The 24,640-nt window shown below is 53.2% G+C and overlaps 1 protein-coding gene across 7 annotated transcripts in view; it reads right to left on the bottom strand.

Annotated features, from left to right (window-relative positions):
* Syt7 (synaptotagmin 7) overlaps positions 1 to 20,100 on the bottom strand; it is a 59,842-nt gene extending 39,742 nt beyond the window's left edge. For 5 of the 7 annotated variants that reach the window (XM_074046920.1, XM_074046892.1, XM_074046913.1 and 2 more), the window contains exon 1: positions 15,359 to 15,488. In XM_074046920.1, coding sequence (XP_073903021.1) covers positions 15,359 to 15,473 — 115 coding nt within the window. In that variant the 5' untranslated portion in view covers positions 15,474 to 15,488. Of the gene's footprint in view, positions 1 to 15,358; positions 15,490 to 19,933 lie in introns of those variants that run through there. The other 2 variants (XM_074046885.1, XM_074046882.1) reach the window with 2 other exon arrangements.
* Between the last annotated feature and the right edge of the window lie 4,540 nt (positions 20,101 to 24,640).

Genomic DNA, 24,640 nt, shown 5'->3' on the forward strand with positions numbered 1-24,640 from the left:
TTGTCATCTGTGGAAGAGGTGATCCCTCATCACACATAGAATGAGACAGGAGTTCCAGGTGCTCACATGCAGGATCAACTTGGTCCTTACAACAACTGAGGTAAGCATTATGAGTTTTCCTCATTTTACAGGGGGGAATCTGGAGGCACAAAGGGGTCAAACAACCATGTTCACAGTCATCCCGTTAGTAAGTGGGAAGCCAGGGTTCAAGCTCAGGAAGTCTGGCTCAGACAGTCCACCATGCTCTCTGCCCTGACGTTCACGCTCACTTGTGGTTCTCAAGGTATGCTTTTCAGAACACTTAGGGTTTCCTGGGATCTCAGGGGCTACAGAGGTAGATGCTGAGCAGATGGGGCTGTGGTCTCTCAAGCCCTCTTCAATCGGAGCAGCATCATTTCCCCTGGCTTCACATCTTGGGATTTTGCAGAAAAGTCCATTTGAAGAAGGGGACATGTTGCTGAGGAAAGCTGAACCTCTCTAGGACGGGGACTCTACATTCCCCTGCAGTGTGAATGAATGCCATCCTCTTTTAGGGAGCTGACTCCTGCCCCGTTAGCTCCCTCAGCCCCCTCAGAATCCTCAGATAGCCCTTGAAGGCAGGGTGAAACAAATGCTTGCCATTGCAAATTGCATTGATGTTGTGAATAAAAGTGACAAGATGTCCTTTGCCAGCATGCCCTCAGGTATTGTTACCATCAAGGGGTGCCAGCGTAGTCTTGTCTGCCAGTCAAAGGAAGCCTCTTCCAGAGCATGGAGTCACTATGTCTCCAGCTGGAAGGGACCTCAAAAATCAGGGAGTTGGGCCCCATAGATGCACAAGCCTCTGGCTGTTCCTGGTGGTGTGACAGGGAGCATGTTTCTGCAGGAGACAGACGGACAGACGGATGGATGGCCCTGTTGGGAAGGCGGTTGTGTTTGTGCTGAGCCCAGTCTGTGTTTTGAACTCTTCCCCCATGGTCCTCCACCTGCTCTCCAGAACTGTGGGGAACTAGCAGGCTCCTCTGCCACATGACAGGCCTCCAAATCCTTGCCGACGGGTCTCATGTCTCCTTCAAGTCTTCTCCAGGCAAAGCTGCCCCAGACTTTCTATTCTTTCCTCAGATGACACACATGGTTTCAAGTCCCCTTATTGTCAGCACATTAACATTTAGGGAAAGAAAATATTGCAGTCCTAGTCAGTCTTTTGACAGGGCTGAGTTTCATGACCTATCCTTGGGCAGAGGAGACATCTTGGGTTCCCAGGGGGCAGATACAGACAAGGGCAGACAGATGACATCCAGAGACCTGGGAAGCAGAGTGATCCAGAAGCTAGGCAGAGCCAGGCCTTCCGGGACACTTGCAGGGGTTCCCTGGGAGTGAGGTGTGGGCTCAGGCATGCCTCTACCCTTCTGCCTGTGCCTGTGTGGGGCATGTCAGCAAATTAGAACTTGCCATGAATGATTCAACTGAGTCTCATGGGCACAGCCTATGCTCTTGACCATGTCACCCCTAATCTTAAGCCTGTGAAACCCAGGAGACACCCCTACACTCCAAGAGTGGACACAATGCCCTTGCAGTCCTCCTTGGTAGCAAGTCAGCTACATGAGTGCAGGGCTTGCTTGCTTTCTCATCATTGCATACACATTCTTTGTGTGTGCATACACACAGTAGCAGCTGGGCATATAGTTAGGAGTTTGATAAATGCTTGTTGCAAGAAAGAATGAGAAGCAATCCCAGGCATCTGGCAGTAAGGATAACAATGGAGACTACCATCTACTAAGCCCCAACTGTATACCACACCTCAGGGGCTATACCTGAACAAAGACATGCTCAACAAATATTTGTTGAATGTTCAATGGTTGCACGTTATCTCATTTCTCACCCCAAAAAATGGAAGTGAAGGGGTTGTGAGTGGTGTTGATGAGCATTTCAAGCCTGTCTGTTTTGCGTGTATGCACCCCCGCCCCAGGACCCCTTCTGTTCTTTCCCTATGCCAAACTTCGCTTGACAAACTCTTGAGTTTTCTAGCCCCAGATGAAAATACCACCTCAATGATGCCTTCCTTAATCTGCCCAGTGGGAATTAATTTCTCCTGCCTCTGAATGTGTGACCTTATTTTAGGGTGTGGTGATTAAGTTCCAGGGCTCTTCAGTCAGACTCCAGGGCTCAAATTCTAACTCAGATTCTTCCAAGTTGTGTGACCTAATTTCTGTGTGCCTTGGTTTTCCCATCTGTTAATGAGGGCTAATAGTATAGTTCTCATAGGACTACTATGAGGCTTAAAGGAATTAGCACACATAATGTGCTTAGCACCGTGCCTGACACAGAATAAGTGGGCAATAAATGCTAGCTATTATAGATAGCATTACCACGTCACACCCTGTGCTAGCAATATCTGGGGCACGGAGCGAGGGCTCAATGAGTGTTGAATGAAATGCTGAGCTGGATACACTCTACTTCCCCCTGAAGGACAGCAGAGGTTAGGGGTCACATCTTACTCAATTCTATGCACTGGTACCTGTCCCCTGCCCGTTGGAACTGGCCCAGGGCTTGTCTATAGCAAGCACCAGTGAGTGCTTATGGTATGGAAGGGGGAGGGCAGATATGGGGTGGGTGACAGATGAAAGCAGGCTGGGCCTCAGGTGTGAACTGCAGACCCAACTCAGTCCCTTGCTAGGGTTCTGCCCCCACTCTTTCTCATCTCTTCAGCAAGCCATGATTTATAGATGAACTGAATCAAACAGGGCCGTGGGCTGCTGGGATGCCCCAGGGAGCTGCTGGAAAAGGAATGGACTTCTGAGGGCAAGCTCACCAGGAGCTGTGGGAGGGGAGCTGGGTGGTGGTGGGGCAGGTACATTCAAACAGGCCACAGACATGGACACCCATGGTCCTCACACCCATCATGGAGACCCACCCTTGGCACAGACACTCATGACTGTGTGTGCATGTGCGCACACACACACACACACACGCATGGCAACAGCCATGAACCAGTGTCTAGTCCATTTCACTATTCATGACATGAATGTGTCTAGGCATGCATGTGCTTCTTCTGGCCTGGAATTCCCTCCCCCTGAATTTACCATCATTTGTCTACTTAAATTCTGTCTCTTCTTTCCACTCTCTCCTTCTGAGACACATCAGGGCACGTGTAGTAGACTTGTGCAGATGACCTGGGCTCAAGCCCAGCTCTGTGACCCAAGGCAAGGTCCATGGTAGGTCTCAGTGCTTTCCCTTCAAATGATGATAATAAGTTCTGACCTCCCCTGCTGGGGGTGCTGTCAGGAGCAAATAATAGCTAACATTAACTGAGGACACACTGTGTCAGGAAGTTTATCTACCCCATCTCCAGAACCATTAAAATCCCCATTTCTTGAGAGAAGAAGCATGGAAGCATTGAGAACTAAAGCCCTTGACCTGTCCTTTCCCACCAGGCTACAGTGGCCTCCCTCTGAGCACAGCGATGTGACAACAATATGTAATGTGCTCCACTGAACAATCTAGACACACCCCACCTTCTTCCTTCCCTATACCCTCAGGATAGTGGTTCCATGCCTAGGAGGCTTTGCACAGCTGTTCCTTCTGCCTGGATCACTTTTCCTTACATTTTCTATCTTCAAGGTACCTAATCGAAGATTCATTGCCTCCCACAATCTTTTCTATGTTCCCAGGAACTATGACAACTCATTGTTTGGGGTTAATAATTAGCTCTTTCTATGTCCTTTCCACATTGGGAGCACCTGGACGGCTAAGACTCAAGATCATTCATCTCTGCAGCTCAAGATACATAGTGAGGCTGAAGAAGTAATTGCAAAACAAATGTATGGAAATGTTCAAGGCCCTGGGTAAGCCCACCTCCTCCTAGAAGCCCTCCCCGATGAAAGACAAAGCAGATTTCTTTCTCTAAGCTTGAATCCACAGATACACTGACCCTTTGTCCAATTCCCCTTTCTTGGGGATAGACCTGTCCTGTAGGTAGGGCCATGGATCAATGCCCTGTTTCTTCATTCTTCAGGGCATCTCACAGCTATAGGTCAGACCATGGTATAGAGAGGTCACTGGGAATACTGGAAATTTCTGTACCTACTCTCTTTCCCCTCTTGTATTCAGACATGGTGATTCACACATTCATCATGCCTAGCCCTTCCAGAGTTGTCCCATCACCCCAAACTCTGCAAACCTAGACTGAACTGTCTCCTGGAGGCTCTTTCTGGCATCCTCAGGTCCCAAGTGTCTACCACAGTAACTAAGGTAGGCTTACTATAAAAGTAAATCTCTTTTGCCCATTTTACAGAGAAGGGAACTGAGGATTTGCTGATTTGCTACTTGCCCAACAGCACTTAGCAGGAGAGAGGTAAAGCCAGAATTGGACCTGAGGACTATAAGAACTAAACCCTGTCACTCTTCTTCTTGTTCCATGCTAGGGGAGATAGCTGTGAAGTAAGTCACTCCACAGATAGAGACTGAGTGAACACTAAAAGAAGGGCAGCTAGGGAAAGGGATTTCATGTTCTCCAGAATTCTCCCAGGTGGAGGTTTGTCCAAGTTATCCCAAGCACTTCAGAGACCCTCTGACAAACATGCTTCTTGGGCTCTTTCTCCCTCTATGGGCCTAGGCACTGACCCGGTAAAGCCCCCTCAGAAGACTGAGGTTTAGCCCATCTCAGGGACCCAGAACAAGCTGGGGGGTCCCAGAAGAGCTGGGCAGGCTGGGAGTGGGAAGAAGAGGAGGGTGGCTCGAGAAAATGCACAAGGCCCTGTTTCTGGTTCTGACTAGGGTGCAGCCACTATTCTAGCAGAGTGCTGTTGGGGGTGGCTGGGGCTCCGTCTGCCAGCACCTTTCCATCCTGATCCCGCCTCCTCCCACCTGATTCTGCACTACGCTGCACTTCCTCCAACCCTCAGGATGACGTTCAAGGTGGAAAACAGTGAAAGCTGGAGTCACAGGTTTGTGCAGGAAGCAGCCCTTCATGTGCATGTTGAGCAGATGGAAAAGGGGAAGTAGGAGGGCATTTACAAGTGGGCAGAGCCTACCAGCCCCAGGGCAATTTGGGCATGGGAAGGGGGACCATTTTTGGTGCCCATACTGCCTCCCTTCTTCCCCCCAACCCAACACACACAAGAAAACCAGGGTGTAAGGCAGGGATGAGGAGAAAGGAAGAAAAAAACCACTGAGCCAAACCCTGAAGCCCAGCCAGCCAGGCAAAGCTCAGCTTCTTGGCATCATGCAGAATTCAATGCCCTCTCTCCACTTTGAAACTCCTCCTTCCAGGCCACCCACCTTGGAACCTGGCAGCTCTCTCCTTGCAAGAGGAAAAATAAATAGAGATGGGTGGGAAGATGGAAAAAAGAAAAAAGGAGAGTCTAACATGCCTTTCCTAGGAAAGCTGGGCCTTGGCCCTCCCTCATGCCCTCTGGACATTCTTTCTGAGTGTCCTTCAGAAAACCACGGAAGCACCCATGATACCTCAGGCCTACCCTGGACAGGAACAAGGCTGGTGAAAGAGGGGGCCTGAGGGAAATTGTTTTGGAAAGTTACAAGTAGCTGAAAATAGGGGCTTAACATGAGCAAGCTTCCTCAACCTTGACTGTAATAAAAACAGATAATGTGTGAGTGAGCTAGGAAGAGCGTGCTGGCAGGGGCCGCAGAGGCCGGCTGGATGCAGACGGTTTAGAATTCAGAGGAGATGCCAAGTGAGTAAACAGCGAATGAAGGATAATCCGGATGGGCCAGGAGCCGTTCCAGCAAGAAATTGGACGGGGACATGTCAGGATCCACAAGCACTCTGACTCTTCATCAGAGAGTGAGGCCTGGTAAGCTACAAGGGCCTCGTCCATGCTTTCTCTACCTTTGCTCTCTCTTCCAGCAGACAGCATGGCTTTGGGAATAATGGCTCACATTTGACTGTGCAGAACAGTTTGCAAAGTGCTGGACAGTTTACCGAGGATTTCACAACCATTATCACATTTAATGGAAGTAATGGGGATATCTTCTGCCTGGTGACCTTTTCCCCTCACCACAGCCACCCACACCTTCCACAATTCCTGGCTTAGGAAGACCTGGTATATCCAGTTTTCATCTTCAGCCTCAAAAGAGGAGACAGGGCAGGGAAGACAGTCCATCTGCAGAACCCAGGGAGCTGCTGAGCCCAGAAGTCACCAGGGTCAAAGTCACTCAGGATGGAAAGAGCCAGGTGTCAGCACTGAGCAGGGAGCCCAAGCTGAAGGATCTCTGGTCAAGAGTTAGTCAGGAACCTGATATCCTCCCTCCCCACCTATCTTGTTCCCAAAGCCGATGAGCTGCCTGGGCAGCCATGAAAACGATCATGTCCATCAAAGCAGCAGGAGCCCAAGATTGGAGAAGCTGAAATGGAGGGCCTCTCTGCTAGGAGTGTGGAGCGCAGGCAGGATCAGGGACGTGTGATGATTAAGTGCAGGCCTTGACCACTAGTTACTACTATGAATAATGCATTGTTGTGCCTCAGCCTAAATCAGCATCTTATTGTTATTAATAATACAGCACTGCAAAGAAGCTGGGGTTGGAACGGTGTGCTGTATTTCATCTGAGGATCTCGGAGCACTGTACGATTCCTCAAACTGATGACTCAACTCTACCTCCCCAGGCTACAAGCTTCCTTACAGACATGGCACCTGTCCTTCCCTGACTTCCTCTCACCTGAGGCTTGGAGCCATGAAGGCCACAGGGGTGAGGAACTGTACACCCTGAGTTTCAAAACCTGGGCCAGGGTTTCTGGTGGAGGAAGGGCATGCAGGTAATCTTTGCCAGCTCAAGGGCTCTGGAGGCTGCAACATAATATAAAGCAAGAGAGGTAACTAGAGGGAATCGGGGTGTGGGAGAGATGGATGGAGAGAGACCAATGGAGATCTGAATCCAGTGCTGCCACTCATCAGCTGTGTGACCTTGGGCTACTCACTCAACTCTCCAGTTTTCAGCCTTCTCATTGGAATTTAGGATGACTGAGATTCACTCTCATAGGCACTCTTCATTATCCTGGGGTATCATTTATATCACAAATTACTAGGACAGAATCACTGAGTGCTTTGCGCTGTTCATGGTCCTGAAACAGCTACCAGCCTCCCTGGCCCCTGTCCTTGGTACTAAATGGCTCTTCGTCCTGGGACTGTGCCCTTCTCTATGCTACCCTTTGCATTGCTCCTGGATAGCATGATTCAAGAGACAGTAACCTTTCCATTACTGTATCCTAGTGGTTCTGCCTTCCTTAGTTCCTCCCTGATCAACTCCCAGCTAAAGCGACTTGCAGATCTAAACTTTAGATGGTGAGCTGTCCAACTTGGGACAAAAAGAGCCTTCTGGCTAAGGTAAATCCCATACCCTCTTTCCTCCAGGGCAGCCCACCACAATGCCTCCTGGTGCCTGGTAGGGTACTGCACCCAGAGCAGGAGCACAGAAGGTCCCCAGTGGTGTTTCTGTGCAGGCAGGGAAGGAGAGAGAGGAACAGGCTGGGCCCCTGCCGCCCCCTCACTGTTCCTGGGGCAATCTGACATTCGGTGCTTGCAACGTTGCCCAACATCCTCACACTCCAGCTTGTCCTGCCTCCTTGGGCACCATGCTGCCTGGGTCACAGTGTAGACTCAGCCCAGATGATCAGACCTGGGACAGGCAAAACTTCCTGCTCCCTCCTCCAGATGGGTGGGGTAGATTTTTTAAGCAAACGCCAACCCTTCCTCCCACTACAGAGCAACAAAGTCCTGTAATTTGCCTCTCCCAGGGCAGAGACCCCATATCTCACACACACCCAAGTAAGAACCTTGTCTAAAGCTCCTCCTTGGGAAAAGAGAGACGGCCACACCTACAGGACACGTTTATCCACCCCCCTCCCTGACTCTATAGGCAAAGGCTCTTTGGGAAGCAGTTATGCTTCGTGTTTCTAGGGACTACTTGAGATTATCCTCACCAAGTGAAGAAACTCTCCTTCTTCTAAAAACAAAAAGCAAAACAATTTGAAGTTGAAAACTACAACTTCTCTGGATCCAAACAAGGAATAAAGATAATATCCTTTAATTACAGTAGATCTAGCTAGTATCATTTACTGAGCACTTACTATATGCTAAGCACTGTACTAAGAGCTCTACAAACGCTGTACCATTTAGCCTTATAACCCCTGCCCCCGCAGGAGGAAGCACCATGCTCAGCATGCTATAGACAAGGAAAGTGGGGTTCAGAAAGGTGAGTGACAACTCAGAGTGACATAGCTGGTGAATATTAGACAGGCATGGGAAACCACATCTGTCTGCCCTTAAATTTACAACTTAGCTGGATCCACTGCACCATCCTCCTGTGTTCTGGAGGCCTCACTATCCCTTAGGTATCTCTAAAATCATTCCATCTCTATACCATCCTTATCTTTCATCTGAGAGCCACATGGAAGAGACAATAACACCTCAACTCTGAACACTTACAGCCTGCTAAGTGCTGTCATAGCCACTGTCTGAACTGAGTCTCATGATACTGAGGGATGAGGCAGACAGGATGGCCCAGCTCTGATTTCACAGGAGAGAAAACTAAGCCTTGAAGGAATAAGTGACTTGCCCCGAAGCCACACAGTGAGCATGCAGCAAGGGCTCAGTTGAAGATGGTGGGCCTGCCATCAGTGTCAGTGATTATTTCCCACTTAACCAAGGCTGGGTCCTGAGGGTAAACCAGGCAGAGAATTCTAAGGGCCTTCATCTCCTGAGGGGCTTTCTGAGACCCTGACCTGGGCTGCTTCCCCCTTTCTGTTTCCCAGGGGCCATCAGTTGGATCAGCTTCAACTTGGAGTCTCGGAGTCTATTCTAAATGAAATTTTTTCCAGGCAATTACCTCCTGCTAATTAGGAAGCAAGGCTGCCAGTCCCAGGGCCCTACATTGACCCCTTTCTCAACTCAGGGAGTAGGGAGTTGTGGAGATGCTGGGTAGCAGAATCACCCACAGAAAGCGCCTGAGTTGGGGCCTGTCAGGGCAGAGGTGGGGGGGACAGTGGAGGAGTAAGGCATTTCAAGGAAGTAGAAGAAGGGAAGCTAGGATGCTAGGGACAGAGGGGATCTGAAGTGGAAAAGTGCCGGGGCCAAGGAGTTGATGCAGTCTAGACATGCTCCTACAGGGTAAGAGAGACCTGGGCCCTGGAGAAACAGAGATATAAGGAAGGAAGAAGGGGAGAATCTCAGGACCAGAGACAGAGGAGAAGGGAAGGATCTCCCTTCTGCGGAGAGAGAAGAAGGAAGAAAGCATTTCAGAAAATGGTCATGATTACAGACAAGGGAGAGGCAGAGAGGGAGATACTAGGAGACTCCAGGAAAGGGAAGGAGAGAGGAAGGACATGGAGGAAGGAGGAATTGCTGGAGGAAAACCCTAGGGAGAAGGGGGAGGAGATGAGGGAGGACAGCTTGGAGTGGCAGCTCCCAGGGCCCCAAGAAGGGCTCTCTCTACGTCATTGTCCTTGAGCCTTCCAATGTCAGTGCCTAGCCAGTCGGGCCTGCACACCCTCCTACACAGCCACAGGTCCAGGCAGGTATTATGACAGGCCACCACCCAGCTCAAGTCCCAGATGTTCTACTCATTGGGGGTAGCCAGCCGACCTCCTCCTTGCCAACTTGTCCCCCACTCCAGTGGGCTGAGCTGGATCACACAGCAACATGACCAGGAGCCTCTGGAACTGTGTGGTCCAGCCTCTCCACTTCTCAAAGGGGGGATAAAGGCTGATGGTACTTATCCAAGGTCATATGGCAGGTGGTTGATAAAGCCAGGTACAGAGGACTCAAGGGCTAAGCCCTAGTGGTGGGTCTTGTTCTCTCCTGGGGAACAACAGCAGACAGAGGTGGATCTTAGTTGCCAGCAAGTCACACCCTGTAGTGTATGGGATGGTGAACAGAAGGGATCAAGGGTGGGCAGAGGCTGGAAGGGGGAGCAAAAGAAGGGAGCACTGAGTGGGAGGGTTCTGCCAGGGATTAAGCACTTACTAAGCGTAATGAGCCTGCTACTTCCTCTATGACATGCAGGATCCCCATAACAACCCTATAAAGTACATACTACTGTTTTCGTATTACAGAGAAGAAACTAAGACTCAGGAGGAATGAGTGACTTGGCCAGTCCACACAGCTGGCCAGTGAAATGGTTCTAATTCAGGTGGCCAGCCACATCAAGACCAATGCCCTGAGGATCCCTACAATATGACATTATCTGAAGATGCTGAGGTCTAAGAGTTTCCAGGATCCTTACCCAGCTCTGGCAGAATCTAGGCCTAGATGCAACAGGGCTGCAGTACTATATTGTACGGGCTTCATGAGGGGGTGGTGAGGGACAGTACTATAAGGTCCTAGACCTGAACAAGTCCAACCTTAAGACACTGTACTCTGGGTTCTAGTCTTGGCTCTGCCACTAACTTACTGTGTGACTTTGGACAGGCCATTGCCCTCTCTGGGCCAGTACCATCAATGAGTAGGACCACACAATAACGAGAGCTCATACATGCATGGTGGTAAGTCTATGACAGACACAGTTCTTGGCAGTTTACATACACTAGCCCATCAAATCCTCCTGAGGGTCCCATTTTACAGATGGGAAACAAAGCACAGCAAGATCAAGTTGCCCAAGATCACAAAGCAAATTAGTACCTGTCCAAGCTAGGGTGTGAACCCCATTACCTTTGACTCAGAGCCCACATGCTCTGGCTGCCACTTGCACTATTTCTGTACGGGCTCTCAGCTCCTGCTGGGTGCCTCAGCAATATCTGCCATGACCCTCTACACAGCCACAAGTGCCATCGTGTTTCCACATGGAAAGCACACGTGTAGTCATGTGTCTACATATGGTGACGTGTTTGCTCATGCTTCCATACCGGCTACTGTGTTTTCACCATGCTGGTCACACCTGCCCACAAGCATTCCAGCACCAAGAACAGGCCAACTCCAGTGGGTGTACACACACACACACACAGTCCCCTTCTGAGCACTGTTTGATTGTGGGGACTGCATGCTGAGCTACAAAGCCACGTGGCAGTGACGTGGGCTACCACACCCTTTCTTCTCTGCTTCCCTCTAGTGCTTGGGTGACTGGCACATCACGTCACAACTGCTGGCACCCCCATCGCCACTGCCTTCCTCACGCCTCTCCCCTAACAGAAGTGGGCACCTTCTCCAGGAAGGAAGCAAGCTTAGGCACAGCCTGGCTCCCACAGCCCAAAGATGCCAACAAACCTGGGGGTGGAGAGGGAGAAAGAGGTTCTGGGGGCCTGGGATCCACGGTTCTTATTAGAGACCAAGTCCTCCTTCAACTCTGAGTGCCACAGCTGAGCTCTCATAACCCTAGGGATGCTGACATCCCCCCACCCCTTGTCATTGCCACACTCGGGCCAGACTGGGAATCCAGGAACAGAGGGTCTGCTCCTCACTCCTGAACAGAACTATGACACCACCAGAGCTCCTCTGGCTAAGTTACCAATGCACCCCTCCACCCCATCACTGGTCCCAGCTCTCTCCTCCCCCTGCCCAAGCATCTCAGAGTTCTGGGTATTTTTAGGCCTCAGCTGACAGGCTGTGAAATCGCTCCCTTCGCACCTCCCCAACCAGGCGGGGGCTGGAGAGGGAGGAACGAGGTTGGGGGGGGCACACAGACGATTCATGAGGCTCCTCCAAAGCTGGCAGGTGCCAAGCAAGGAACGAGGGGCTCCTCCTCTTTTTCCCAGAGCCTCCCTTGGTGAAAGGATCCCCTCCACTTTGCCCAGAGAAGAGAATGAAGACAGGGTGAGAAGGAGCCTCTACTCCACTCAGAGATCTGAGAACAAAGGCTTTAGGGGACAGTCCAAGTACTAAAGGAGGTGCTGTGAACACCCTCTGAGTCCAGCTCTGCAGCCAGTACCAACTCCAGGCACTCCCCTCTGAGAGATGGGCTGACAGACAGACTGGCTTGGATCCTAGTAGAGTAAGGGAAGTGCCAGGCAGCGTAGTCCAGTGGTTAAGACCCAGCCTTTGGAGCAAGACTGACTCAAATTCTTATCTCTGCTCTGCTGAGTGTACCAGCCAAGACCTTCCAACTTTCTGGGCCTGTTTCCTCCTCTGTACAACAGTGATAATGTGATCTCCCTTGCAGGACAGCTGTGAAGGTTAAATGAAAGAACAAGGTAGTTTGGGGAACCCACTGCTCAGACTTTATTCTGCAATGCGTCCCCTGACTTCAGTTCCTCCCAACCACCCTTTCTCTGCTGCCCTGGTTTTCTTTCCAGTATTCCCAAGGCAGAGGCCCGTGGTTCATTCTGGCATCAGGACTTTTGGTACCCATCTGACCGCCACCCTCCAGTGGAACAAATCCCTAGCTAAGGTGGGTGGGTATCTTAGCCCACCTACTTGGTTTCTGCCATAGGGCACACACATGTGCGCATAGGGACCCAAATGCCAACATGTGTGTGTGCTTCCGGTGCCTCTGTGTGAGGGCGTTTGCCCTAGGACGACCCCCAAGGAAAGTAGGAAGATGTACCAAGGCCCTGCTGGGAATGGGCCCCTGTGCCAGGGGCCGTGGGCACAGAGAGGGGGGCGGCCTGCCTAGTTGCCGTGGAGACAGTTTGGCTCTGTTGGTGCTCAGGAGCTTAGGCCTGGTGGCTGGAGTATGAGCTGTGTGGCTCCACGAGGGCCTGGCCAGGGTGGGTATAGAATCAATCCTCAGAAGTATTATCTGTGTCCCCCTGCCCAGGGTCTGCCCACCTTGGCTCTCCATTCCTCCCCAAGAGGGCTTCTCTAATGCCCCAGGAACTGGGAAACAGTGCCTGGGTCCTCACTGATGCTCATTCCCGTGAGGCTACACTCTAACTGCCCATTCTCCACCACAGGACAGGGCCCAATACCAACTGGGTGCTGTAAATCTCCTGGTGTGGCCACCTTGGACTCACCCATGTGCAGGTGAGAGACTGAGGAGATGCTGGGAAGAGGGAAAAGCAGGTAGGTTCCAAGCTAAGACTCTAGCTCCATCTACCTGCCTGCCTCCAGGCCTCCTATCCTGTACACTGCCATGCTTTTAAAATTCTTTAGAGATCTTCTTAAAAGTCTCCATGGCTTTAGTTTAAAAAAAACCCCAGTTTTCCTATTTCTGAATTCCAAAGCCTCAACCTACCTTCCCCAGCTGCTGCTCCCCTAGGTCTCCCTTTCAGCCAAGTTTAAGCACTCACTGCTGCCTCAATTGGCCAAGACTTCTAAACCCCTTGGGTCACTATATGTGCTGTCACCACCTTGCTGAACGCCTTGCCTATGCTTACTCCTGTGGAAAGTTCTTCTTCTGCCTTCAAAGCCCAAAGGTCTGCACTCAGAGCTCAAGCTTTTGAGTTCAGCAGTGTGGCTGGAATCCCAGACCCGCTTCTTGTTGCAGATCCCGCTTGCCAGGGAGTTCTGATGATGGACCAGTTAACACCTTACGTGCTTAGAACAGCACATGGCCCACAGCAAGCATTCAGCTATTTGGGTGGCAATTGATGGCCACCACCTCAGTGAAGCCCTCCCCAGCTCCTCCACTGAGGAGTTTCCGGAACCCTCGTCCCACATATCAATCATTTAGTACAGGATGATGTTGCTAACAGCTGCCGTTGGCTGAGTGTTTACTATGTGTTAGGCTCTCTGCTAAATACTTCTCCTGCCTTATCTCACCTCATCCTCCAGGCATGGAGGAGGGAACAACCATCATCTTGCCCATTTCACAGACGAGGAAACTGAGGCCATATGACAATAGAGTAACCTGCCACAGGGACACAGCAGTCAAGGTCTGTGCCAGGACTCACATGGACAGCTATCCTTGGCAGCACACATGCAAGGTGCTTAGTACATACTAAATACTCCACAAATAAGAGCTTGCTACTGATAAGATCAGGAAAGAGGCGGGGTTTGAGGGAGTATATAGTAAGATAGACTCCTTGCTCAGCACAAACTCCATCCTCATTCCTGGAGAAAGCAAAGGATCGGAGAATCCCTAGAGCTGCCAGGGATGGGATCAGGGATGGGAAAGTGGGAAGGGAGCCCCAATATCTAAATCTAGTTGGCCTGGGGACCCTGAGGGGTGCTGGAGGGTGCAAGTACTCAAGGAGGTCATCGTGGACCCAGTCCGATAAGGGGCCTGTTGTGTGCTGGCCAAGCCGGTCACAGCTCTCTGGCCCTGTTGACACCACCCTGTGGTAATGAGACGGATCCAATTTGTACCCAGAGCCCCACCGGGAGCAGCTGCCACGGCAGGGTTTGAAGTAATTTAATTGGACACATTAGCCACACAGCTCTCTCCTCTGCTCCCCTTGTACGGAACCTCATGCAGGCGCCCCTTTCATGCCACCTGGCCCTGGCTGGGGGGCAGGGTGCATACACCACCAACCAGCTAGGGCAGGTCCATTGACACCCCCTCCCTTTCCTGGGGCTCCTAGGGCTCAAGAACCAGAGGGTTCTGTAGGCCCCAAGTTCTTCTCTTTCTCTGATATAAACAGCAATTCTGGGAGCCCACTGAGCCTGGGGCTCAGCCCTTTCCCTCCTGTCTCTCCAATGGGAACAGGGTAACCCGTTTTTCTCCTTTGTGCTGCCCTGGAAGCCCCCAGCCTCCAGCACTCCAAGAAGGACAATGAAGGAACAGGGCCAGTGACACATTCCTATTCCTATTCCAACAACATCTTTGGCTTTGTCACTATCAGGGTCATTTTTGAAACAGGGGCAGTTTTCCTCTTAGGCTATGAGGGAGGGATATACACACATTTGCACAGATCAGACATAGTCACAAACACACAGTCAAGCTCATTTCAACCTAGCCAGCCAGCCATACACCACACACACACACACACACACACACACACACACACACACACAGTCATGACTGTGTGCATACAGTCACGGTGAAGCTTTTATCTGTACACACGAAAGCTCTCATGAATATCCCATGTCCACACCCATGAAAGCTTACAGTCAGGTGAGGCCCTGCTCCCTGAAGATGGCCTCAGAAGTGGCCAAGCTGGCAGTTGGAAGGTGTGACGGGGGCAGGCAGGGTCCCTAGAGGGCACAGGCTCTGCCTGACTGGGCGCAACGCTGGGGGAGGGGCTCTCCCCAAAGCTTTTCATCACAGCTCCCCATGCACCTCAATGCACCTTGCTACAAATACACTCATTAGCTGCTGTTTACAGCGAGCATGGCACTCAAATGAGTGCAGCTATTACGGCTGGCCAGCTGCCGCCCGCTCATGCACATAGGTATACACAGAAACCGCTTCTCCCACTGCCCCGCCCTTCCCTTCCACCCTCGCTAGAGCCCCACACGTGCAATCATGTGAATATATCAGCTCCCAAAACATCCCAACCCACCACAAAAGTCAGCTCCCAGCCCAGACCCTACTCCCAACCCCCACCACGCACCTCTCTCAAGGGATCCTTCCAGGTGGAGGCTGCAGAGCCCCCTAGAGCTGGCCGATGCACCAGCCCACCTTCCCACCAACTGGTCTGGAATGCAGACATAGGCTCTGGGTGCCATCCAGCCCCTTCCACAGGTCCCATGCTATCTGCCAACTCTGTTTCAACCCTCGGGGAATTCTGCTGGGTGAGACAAAGCCCTGCCCTCCAGACACAAATTGGACAGGACCCAACAGGGCTGCCCCTACTGCCTGGAGGGTTAGGGACCTCCATGTCCATGGAACTGGCACAACTTGCTTGGCACCACTGGCTGGGGTTCCCTGGCAAGGCAGGAGGGTACCCAGGTTGGGCCTGGCACAGGCTGGCTTCGGCACCTGGCCAGACCAGTGACTGCCCTGACAGAGAAAGCCGACCTCACTGGCCATGCGTGCCACCTGCCGGGCACTGACCATGGAGCAGGGGACCAGCTCCACACAAGGCTGCCTGTACCCACCTGGGATGCTTCAGTGTGTCTGAGGAGGCCATAAAGCTGACTCTTCCTCAGGCCTGGGCCTCCCAGCCCACGTGTGGCCCCCTTACCAGCTCCTCCCCTGCTGTTCTCTGCCTCACTCCCCTGGGGGAAGCAGTTATTGAAAACGGTCCATCAGATTCAATAAGGATTCAAAGTCCCTGAGAGAATAGGGGGTGGGTGGAGACCAGTGGTGGGGGAAGCTAAGGGTGGGAGGATATCACGTACTCTTGCTCTGCCATTTCCACAGGACATTTGCACATCAGGGCTGGAGGTTGCATGCTATGTTGGTTCAGTGACCCTGAGGCCTGAGTTTGGGGTGATCCAGGGGCAGGACCCAGTTGCCCAAATGCCAGTCTTTGCTCACCTGATGCTCACCTGTTCCTGTGCCGTCCAGCTATTCCCTCACTTGTCACTAGTTGGCTATTACCCCAATCCAGCATGTTCTAGCCTGCCCCCATCAGAGGAGGGGCTTTCGAACAATCTCCTTCTCACCATCCTGCAGTCCTTGAGCACCTAGCCTGTTGGTCAAGCTGTCCTTCAAAGACACAGAACAGCACAAACCAGGGCCAAGGAGCAGCCTGTCTCCACAGCAACTCTTACAGCTTGAGGGTGCTGGCAACTCAGCCCTCCCCCAAACCCAAGAGAGCATCCCACTGTTAGGCCTCACTGGCTTCAGGTCCCCTCCCTGCCATACCTGTTGGGAAACCAACTGATCTGTAGTCCCAGCCTCTACCCCAAGCTCAGGAGGTTATCAGGGTGGACGGGGCGGCTGATGGAGGAAGTCTGGAGAGCAGCTGTCAGAGAAATGGTGGGACACTAATGCCCCCTTGGTCCTTCCCATACCCTAGCCCTGGCCCTTAACCCTTGAGGTATTTACAGTGTACCTCTAATTTGCCCTTTCAGCCCATACCCCTAACTCCCACTTCACATATACTCTCTCATCAGTCTCTGCCCCTAACTTGTGACCAGTGAGTGGAGGGTTTGCCTGAATGATCGCATGGATTCTCTGCCCACCATGTCAAGGCCCACTGGCCCTCACACCCTAAAGAATGATGTGCCCAAAGGAGTATCTGTAGGGGACAGAGCCCACTAACAGGTGGGACAAAGGCATGAAGAACTACTTTCCTGAGGGACAAGCTCACAGAGGGCCAGAGGCTGGTCAGGCAGCCCTAAGGACCTAACCTCTCTTCCAGCCAGTCCCTCTCTAGCCTTGCTCACTAGCTCACAGCAAGGTCACCTCTCCCTCCCTCCTCCTCCCAGCTGCCATCCTGCCTGTCCTGCCTGCCCACTGCAACGCTGACCCCTGCAGGCCAACAGAGGCCCTGCCCAGCCTGGGGACATGCAGTCAAGGGACAGAGGCCAGGGGCCAGATTCAGAATGCACAGAGGATGAAGTCAGGGAAAGGAGCCGGCAGGGGGAGGCTGCAGGTATGACTGGGGAGGTGAGGTACAGTCTGGAACACAAGCCCTTGGGTATGCATGGGAGGGGAGAGAACTGCATTCTCCATTGTGTCAGGCTCCCAGTTTCTCCCACAGTCCCTTTCTTGCTAATATACAGGAGCATAGCACCTGGAGGACAGGGACTCAGGTGGAGAGGGAACAGTGCCTGTCAGGCAAGGGCTGAGCCCTATGGGGATCTGCAGAGTAAGTGGGCAGAGGGAGGTTACCACAGGGACACTCTGGGTGACGAAGCAGGAAAGGACAGATTTTTTAAAAAGCAGAATTGGGCCACAGGTGTTCTTGAGAGAGGGATGAGGAGATCAGGATGAAAGAGGTACTGGCTCCTGGGGGACCAGCCTGAATCACATAGGAATTAATTTGAATATCACACTCCCACCTGATGCCAGGCAAAGGGAGGTGGAGGGTAGGCAGAAATGGCAGGCACAGAGTCCTGGTTGGGGTAGCAGAGTCTGGGATACCTTGGGTGAGCTGCAGAGGAGTGGTGTCTGACCTGGAGCTATAGTGATTATAAGAGGTGGGCAGGCATGCCAGGGGGCACAGAGGCCATATTAAGATCTCCAACCCCTCTGAGATCCCTGAAGGACTAGGAGTCAAACAGAGCCTGCCCTCTCCAGCCTATCTCTGGCCCCACCCAGTCCAGTGCCCACATCAAAGAGAAGTAAACCTCAGGCCAGCCCCCATTCCCAGTCAAAGCGGCCCCTGCCACAGCCACTGGTGGGCCCCCAGTGGCAAAGGGCAAGACAGGGTCCCATTCAGGGAAAGGGGAGAGAAAGGTCCAAGTGCTACCAACCTGCCAGGGGTACACTGGACTCTAGTCCCTTTGCCCAGAAGATGCCAAGAATGTCAAGTTGGACTTTGTGGAGAGGGCAGAGGTGCTTGGAGAAGTGGTGATGTCATGATGCCCAAGCATGGGAGGGAGGCCAGAGAGAAGGGGATGAAGGCACAGTCCCAGGCCAGTGGCCTAAGAGGAAAGGCGGGGGGAGCTGCCACGCTGGCAAAGCAGGAGGAGAGGAGTGTCCTCACTGCATCCCCATTCCATCATCGTCCCCCTGAGCTGATCTCTGAACTAAGCTACAGGCTCTGAAGAGCAAACCAAGCAAGACAACACCCCTGCAAGTGCGGGAAGCTGGCTCCTCTTGGGGGAAGATAGCAGGGTAGGCGAGCTGGGTCCAGACAGATGAGAGGAGGGCTCTTGCAAAGGCAATGCCCCTTCAGCCTTCACCTTGAGGACATTCGTAGAAGGCATGAGGTTCTAAAGAAGGAGACTGAGTTTCCCTCACCCTCATACCCCAATGCAGAGAGAGCACCATGCCTGATGCCCACCGTGTCATCCTCAGTGGACCTGGGCTGAAATAAACTGCTGGGGCTGAGAGCCTGTTCTTCAGAAGGCAGGGACAGACTCAGAATGAGCAAGAGTGGGCTGGGGCAAGAGTGGGCAAAGCCAAAGCCCATCAGCCTGCCCTCCAGAGCCCCGGGGCTCTAGACCCCTTCTGCGAAGGGTCTTAGAGTTGTTTGGTTCCCCAGCATCTGCACTCCAGAGGACTGGTGGCCCAGAGCCCTGAGACTCTTCAGCTGAGAGCAGGTCCTAGGCTGGAGTCCTGCTTTCACCCTGGGAGAGCAAACCAGAAACAGAGACCCCGATGCCAGAAGTGATGGGGGGGAGGGGAGAGGGACAGAAGTAATGGGTCTGGGGAGCACCTCAGGTGGAAGCTGGAACTGAGCCTGGGCAGGAGCTGCAGGGGACCTGCCTACAGGTGGGCACTACAAGGAGATGTCAGGAGTCAAGGAGGAAATGGTAGAGCAATTTCCCAAGGAAGGAGAGATTCCTGGCTTGGGCTTGGTGGATGCCGAGCAGACAGTGGGCTCCTGGCCACTCCCTTTGAGGAGAAATGCAAAGGGGTGCGGCCCCTCCCCCTCCCTTCCCGACAGGACTGGAGTGAGTTTGGGGTTCTTTGCTCCCCCCTCCCCAAGCCTAGGAGAACACTCCCCGGGCACCTCCATTGTCATCGGCTGCTGCTGCGCTCTTTCCCTTCAGGTACCCCTACCTCCCCCCTCAGCTCCTGCGGCTCCCCACCCCCAGAAGTCTCCCTGCCCTGACGCTGCACCAGATTCCCACTTGCCCCCTGGCATTCTCTCAATTCACAGTTGGCACCGCTGATGCCACTCCGCTCCCCGGCGCCTACAATCTTGGCCCAAAGCTGTCAGGATCATCGCCCTGGGGTTCCCCAGCGCTGACACCCCCAGGAAACCGGTTCTGGGGAGCCGAGGGTACCTGTGAGGGTACTGCCCGGCTCCCGCAGGGGCAACGGCTCCTCGCTCTGCTACACACGTTGTCCTTGGGCTGCTAGGGGCGGAGGGGGGGATAGGTCCTTGTGGGGACACTGAGAAGCCAGCCCCGGGAATCAAGCCTAGCAGTGTCCTGACTACGGGGTTGGGGTCCCAGCCGCTGCCGCTTGAACCTGAGCCCTAGAGCTGGGATGACCCTAGGGGCGAGTCCGAGCGGCTCCAGCCTACAGCAGCCCCAGGCTGGCGCTCCGAGACGGCGCCCGGCGCTGCCGCCGTCCTACCCACCGGTGCGGGGCGCCCCAGCCCGCGCGGGGCCGCGCTTACCTGGGCTGGCCGCCTCCGGGTCCCGGTACATGGTCCCCTAGTCGCCGGCTCCCTCCGGGCTCCTCAGAGCCGCCCGCGGCCGCGCGCTGCTCCGCCGCCGCTGCAAGGCATGGAGCCTGGCGACCCCCGGGGGCGGGTCCGAGGGCGGGAGCCGCGCGGGCTGCACCGAGCCACGGAGCCGGGGAGCGGGGGCCGCCCGCCAGCCCTCCCGCCCGCCCGCGGAGCACGCTGCTGCCGCCGCCGCCGCCGAGCCTCGCCGAGCCTCCTCCCTCTGGCCTGCGCGCCGCGTGTGCGCGCCGGAGCGTGTGTTAGTGTGTACGAGGCGGTGTGTATGTGTGTGTGTGAGCGCGCCCGGGGCACCGCCGGCGCCGCCCGCCCGCCGCCGAGTGCCGCTGCCACTGCCACCGCCACCGCCTGCGCCCGCGGCCGCCCGCTGCTGGCCGCGCGCAGCACTGCAGCCCGCGCCCGCCGCCGCCCCAAGCTGCCCCGAGGGCACGGCCGCCGCCCCGCGCACCCCGCCCGCTCGCGGGCCCCTCGGGGAGGTTGGCGGAGCCCTACGGCTGGTCTCTTTGAGTCTACGGGCCCCGCCGCACTGCGCGACCAACCCGGCCCGTGCGGCTCCAGATGGCCGCAGCCTCGCACCCGGCAGTGCGGTGGAGCCGGCCACCTCCTTCGAGGTGCCCTTTGGCTCCGTTCCGAAAGTCATAGAAATCCATTCCGTATTTTCCGCTTGGTGGCCTCTCGAGGGCGTCAGCTGCGGACTTGATACCGTGGCGGTCCTTGAAAGACGGGCTGGTGTGTGCAAAAACCAGGAATGGAATTTTTGCTAGCGTTGGGCCTGGGTCTGCCACTCTTTTAATCCCAGAACTCGCATGCAACTGGAGCTAGGATTGTTGGTGGGGCACTACGTCTAGTGACCCTTCTCACTTACTCCAGCTCCACACACACACAAAAAAAAAAAAAAAAAGAAAAGAAAAAGAAGAAGAAGAAGAAAGAAAACCTTTTAGCCTCCAGTCATCCCTCTCCCCAGTCTGGTCTTCCCTCTTTTCCTTGACCCAGCACCTCCCTGTTAGGATAGGAACGAATTCCCCCTCATCATTCATTCCCCTTTCAACCCTGGAGCTCTCTTGGCCCTCTCTGCCCCTGTATCCACTCAACACAGTACACATCAGGTGAACTCTCTTTCTCTTCAGAACTAGAACTATTTGATTCTGGGCAGAGAGGAGACGCCATGATGACACCCAGGCCTTTAAAGTCCTGGAACTGAGCCATGGGTGGTAACAGGTGTGGAGGTCTTGCAGACTTCTACATTCCTAATCATTCCCGCCCCCCCCCCCCACTCCCACCCCCAACACACACACACAAGCACCGAACGAGGCCCAGCACACAAAAAGAGGCAGGCACTTCCTACAGTACAGGTCCTGCCCCTACCGGGCATTGAAGGGGGCAGGCAAGAAAACAAAATCCCTGAGTCTGCAGCAGCGTCCTGTCCTCCCCTCTACCAGACTGCAGTTCACAGGTAAGCCAGCTTTCTAGCATCAAGAATTCCTACTCCTATCCCAGAAATCCACTGAACTGGCTTTATATTGCACTGGGCTCATGCCCAGTCAAACCTCTTTCCTGAAGGACAGTAGGCAGCCAGTACCCATAGGGATAAACCTTTGTCCCAAGTCTCCCCCAACACACACACACACACACCCCATCACCTAGAACTCACATGGAGACAACCCCCTCCCAACACATACAACATATTCACCTCCACCCACGGCTTTTCCGGTTGAGAAACAGATAAAGAAATTCCCCCAGCAAACCTTCTTAAAGACTGTTCTGGTAGAGAACAGATTTCCTGAGATTGAATATTCTAATTAAAAGTGGAAGGAAAAAAGGCATCTGTAAGGTTAAGACCTGCAATTCCCCAGTGGCCAGAAATCTTAGCCCTCATCCTATGGTCAAAGGGTATTCTGTTCCAGATGCCCTGCAGCAGCCCTTACCCACAGACAGCCAAGAATGCAGGAGCTACCCTGGATTTTCTTTTTGCCCATGAGTGGGACACAAACACAGCCCTATTTTGGACCTGGCAAATCCCAGAAAGCCAAGCCAACAGACTGGGATTCAAGCATCTCCAGCCTTGACTTGTTTCCCCTCCCACCCCAGCTGCCTCTCTCATTGCCCTGTAAAAAGCAAATAGTGCACTCCTCTTACACCTCCCTCCACCCCAGTCATCAATGGGCACATAGAGAGGTTCCCAGTACAGGAATCTCCCCACCCCCATCCCAGAATCCCTCCATTGACCCGGGAACCAGAAGAAGGACAGCAGAATCCTCATCATTACAATTCAACAGGTCTCTACTGGACATCTGGAATCACCTAGTTTCTCAGAATAGGTGGAGAGATCATCAGAGGATGACCCAGGCCACCTCCTCAGGTGACAGACGATGAAGGCAAAGCCTCTAGAGGAGAAAGAACAGACCAGGCAGCTAAACGCCTTAGAGCTAACAGCTCAGGGAGCTGGTGAGAGACCTGAAGGACCCTTTGGTCAGGCCTTCCAACTTTTTGCCAGTGCTGTGAGATTCATGAGAAAGACCAGTGCCTGCTACTATCCTAGAGTTTACAGCCTATGCCTTACAAAAATAAAAATCTCAGCCTCATTCACTCCCAGCAGGCATTAGACAACCATTGTTCCAGAATGTCAGAGCTGGACAGTCCCTCAGACATACCAGATAAACCCCATTGAGATATCACTGTGCAAACGGAGGCTCTAGAACATTGGGAATCTTGGGTGGTTTTTTATTTCTTGCTTACTTCAGGAAAGACTTTGAAGACACCCTTTCTCTGGGCCTCAGCCATTTTGTTTAGGGGATGCAGAGGTTGGGAAGAAAAAGGAGTACAGATTTATGTGGCTCTGCCATTCTTCCTGTGATTACCCTGGGCAGATAGACACCTCTAAGCCTTGGGTTCCTCCTTGCATATGATGGGAATAAAACACCTTTTCCTTCACTATTGTAAGATTAGATGTGATGACACAAAGCACTTAAAATGATACTTGGAGCATATGATTTATTCTTGATAGATACTGAGTGCCATTATGTTTATTTGTTTATACTTAATGGAGACAACCATTCTGCTGCATTTGGAGGCTGCCCTCTACTGCTGGAGCATCATGAGGGCCAAGCCAACTGTGAGTTCCTGCTTTCTGAGCATTCACACTCACAGGACTGGGCAGAGGCAGGAGTGGAGTCTGCTGGAGAGCACAGGTCCTTGGAGAAAGGAGATGAGAGGCTATGAATCACTCCTGCCCAGCCTCAGGCTTTGCCTCTCAGAGATGAGGGCCTGGGCCTCTGGTGCTCGGCTTCTCCCTTCCCACCTCATGGAAGGGGGGCCCAGAGAGGCCCTCTCATTCCGTGACGCTGCTGGCCCCTGTGTCCTGGGTTCCATGACGCAGCAGGAAATGCTGGCAGCACCTGGCTCCCTAAGGACTCCCGTGCTGCATGCTGTGGACCCCTCAGTCCTATTTCTCATCTGGTGCCGTCATTGGGGTCAGGTGTCCTGGGTTGGCTTCAGGGAGGGACTGGAAGCAGGGAGGGATGTTCTGTCCTTCAGGAGCAGATGCCAGGCCTCCACTCTCCCAAACAGGGCCCCTGTGGCCTCCTGGCTGTGTTGCTAGGCCACAGCTAAGAGGCAGGGCTCCTGGGTTCTCCCAGCCTCTACCTGGCATGGTCTCCATGGCTGCTGTCACCCACATCTCCTGTCCCCTAACCCCAACCCCATCGACTACAGGATAAATTATTAATAAAAATGCTGAGGAAGCTGTTTGTATAGCTCACGTGACAGAACAAACACACCTCTCTCCTTGCCACTATCCATGTGGTGAGAGACTCAGGCTGAGTGTTAGCCTGATCCAGGAAGGATAGGTGAAGACAGCTACAAGGAAAACCCTAGAGCCTGCTAATGTGCCAGGCCCAAAGCAAGCACTTGTTCTGCCACCCCATCCCTGTAGCTGTCCCCCTCCTCCCCAGTTTTCCTCTTCCTCCTCTGAGGAAATCAACACTCTAGAGAGGGTAAACAGATGTAGAACAGATGTCATCCCCTCTCCCCACCCCCAAAAAAAGGGCAGGACAGCAAGGAACTGAAAGGCAGCTATGGCCATCTTCATGCCCGTCTCATCATAGTGGAGATGGAATCACTACTTGCTTCAGACCCAGGAACCACCAAATCTTGTGGCCTACCCCTTGTTGTACTCCTGCCAGGTTCTGCTTTGGAGGCCTGGTCCTAAAGAAGCAGTGTCTGTGACATGACATCAAGAGAAGCATCCTAGACTTGAACTCTGGTCCTCTCTCTGCCTGTTTGGCTTTGACTAACATCTTGACATCTCTGGGCCTCTGTTTTCTCATCCATATAATAGAGCTAATAATTGTACTACACAGAAATATAAAAACATACTAGGGGTATGGCAAGGATTGGATGTCTTTCCTGGCTCCCTGGAGGTGGCCCGAGGTACCAAAGCCCCTGACCCAGACTATTCTTCCATAACTACAGGCCTTTAAGGATCTCTCAGGCCCTGTTACAGAACAAGAAACATTCTCTGGACCGAAACTCCACCCCCACCCCACCTGTCTTCCCGTCTTGTTTCTCTCTGTAACCTCCTCCCCTTGAGAGAGAAACTCTGCTCAAGTTTCTCTCTTGTGCTTGGCTGCCCTTCTAACACCT

This window comes from Castor canadensis, chromosome 1 (genome assembly GCF_047511655.1).
Source record: "Castor canadensis chromosome 1, mCasCan1.hap1v2, whole genome shotgun sequence".
Taxonomy (NCBI): domain Eukaryota; kingdom Metazoa; phylum Chordata; class Mammalia; order Rodentia; family Castoridae; genus Castor; species Castor canadensis.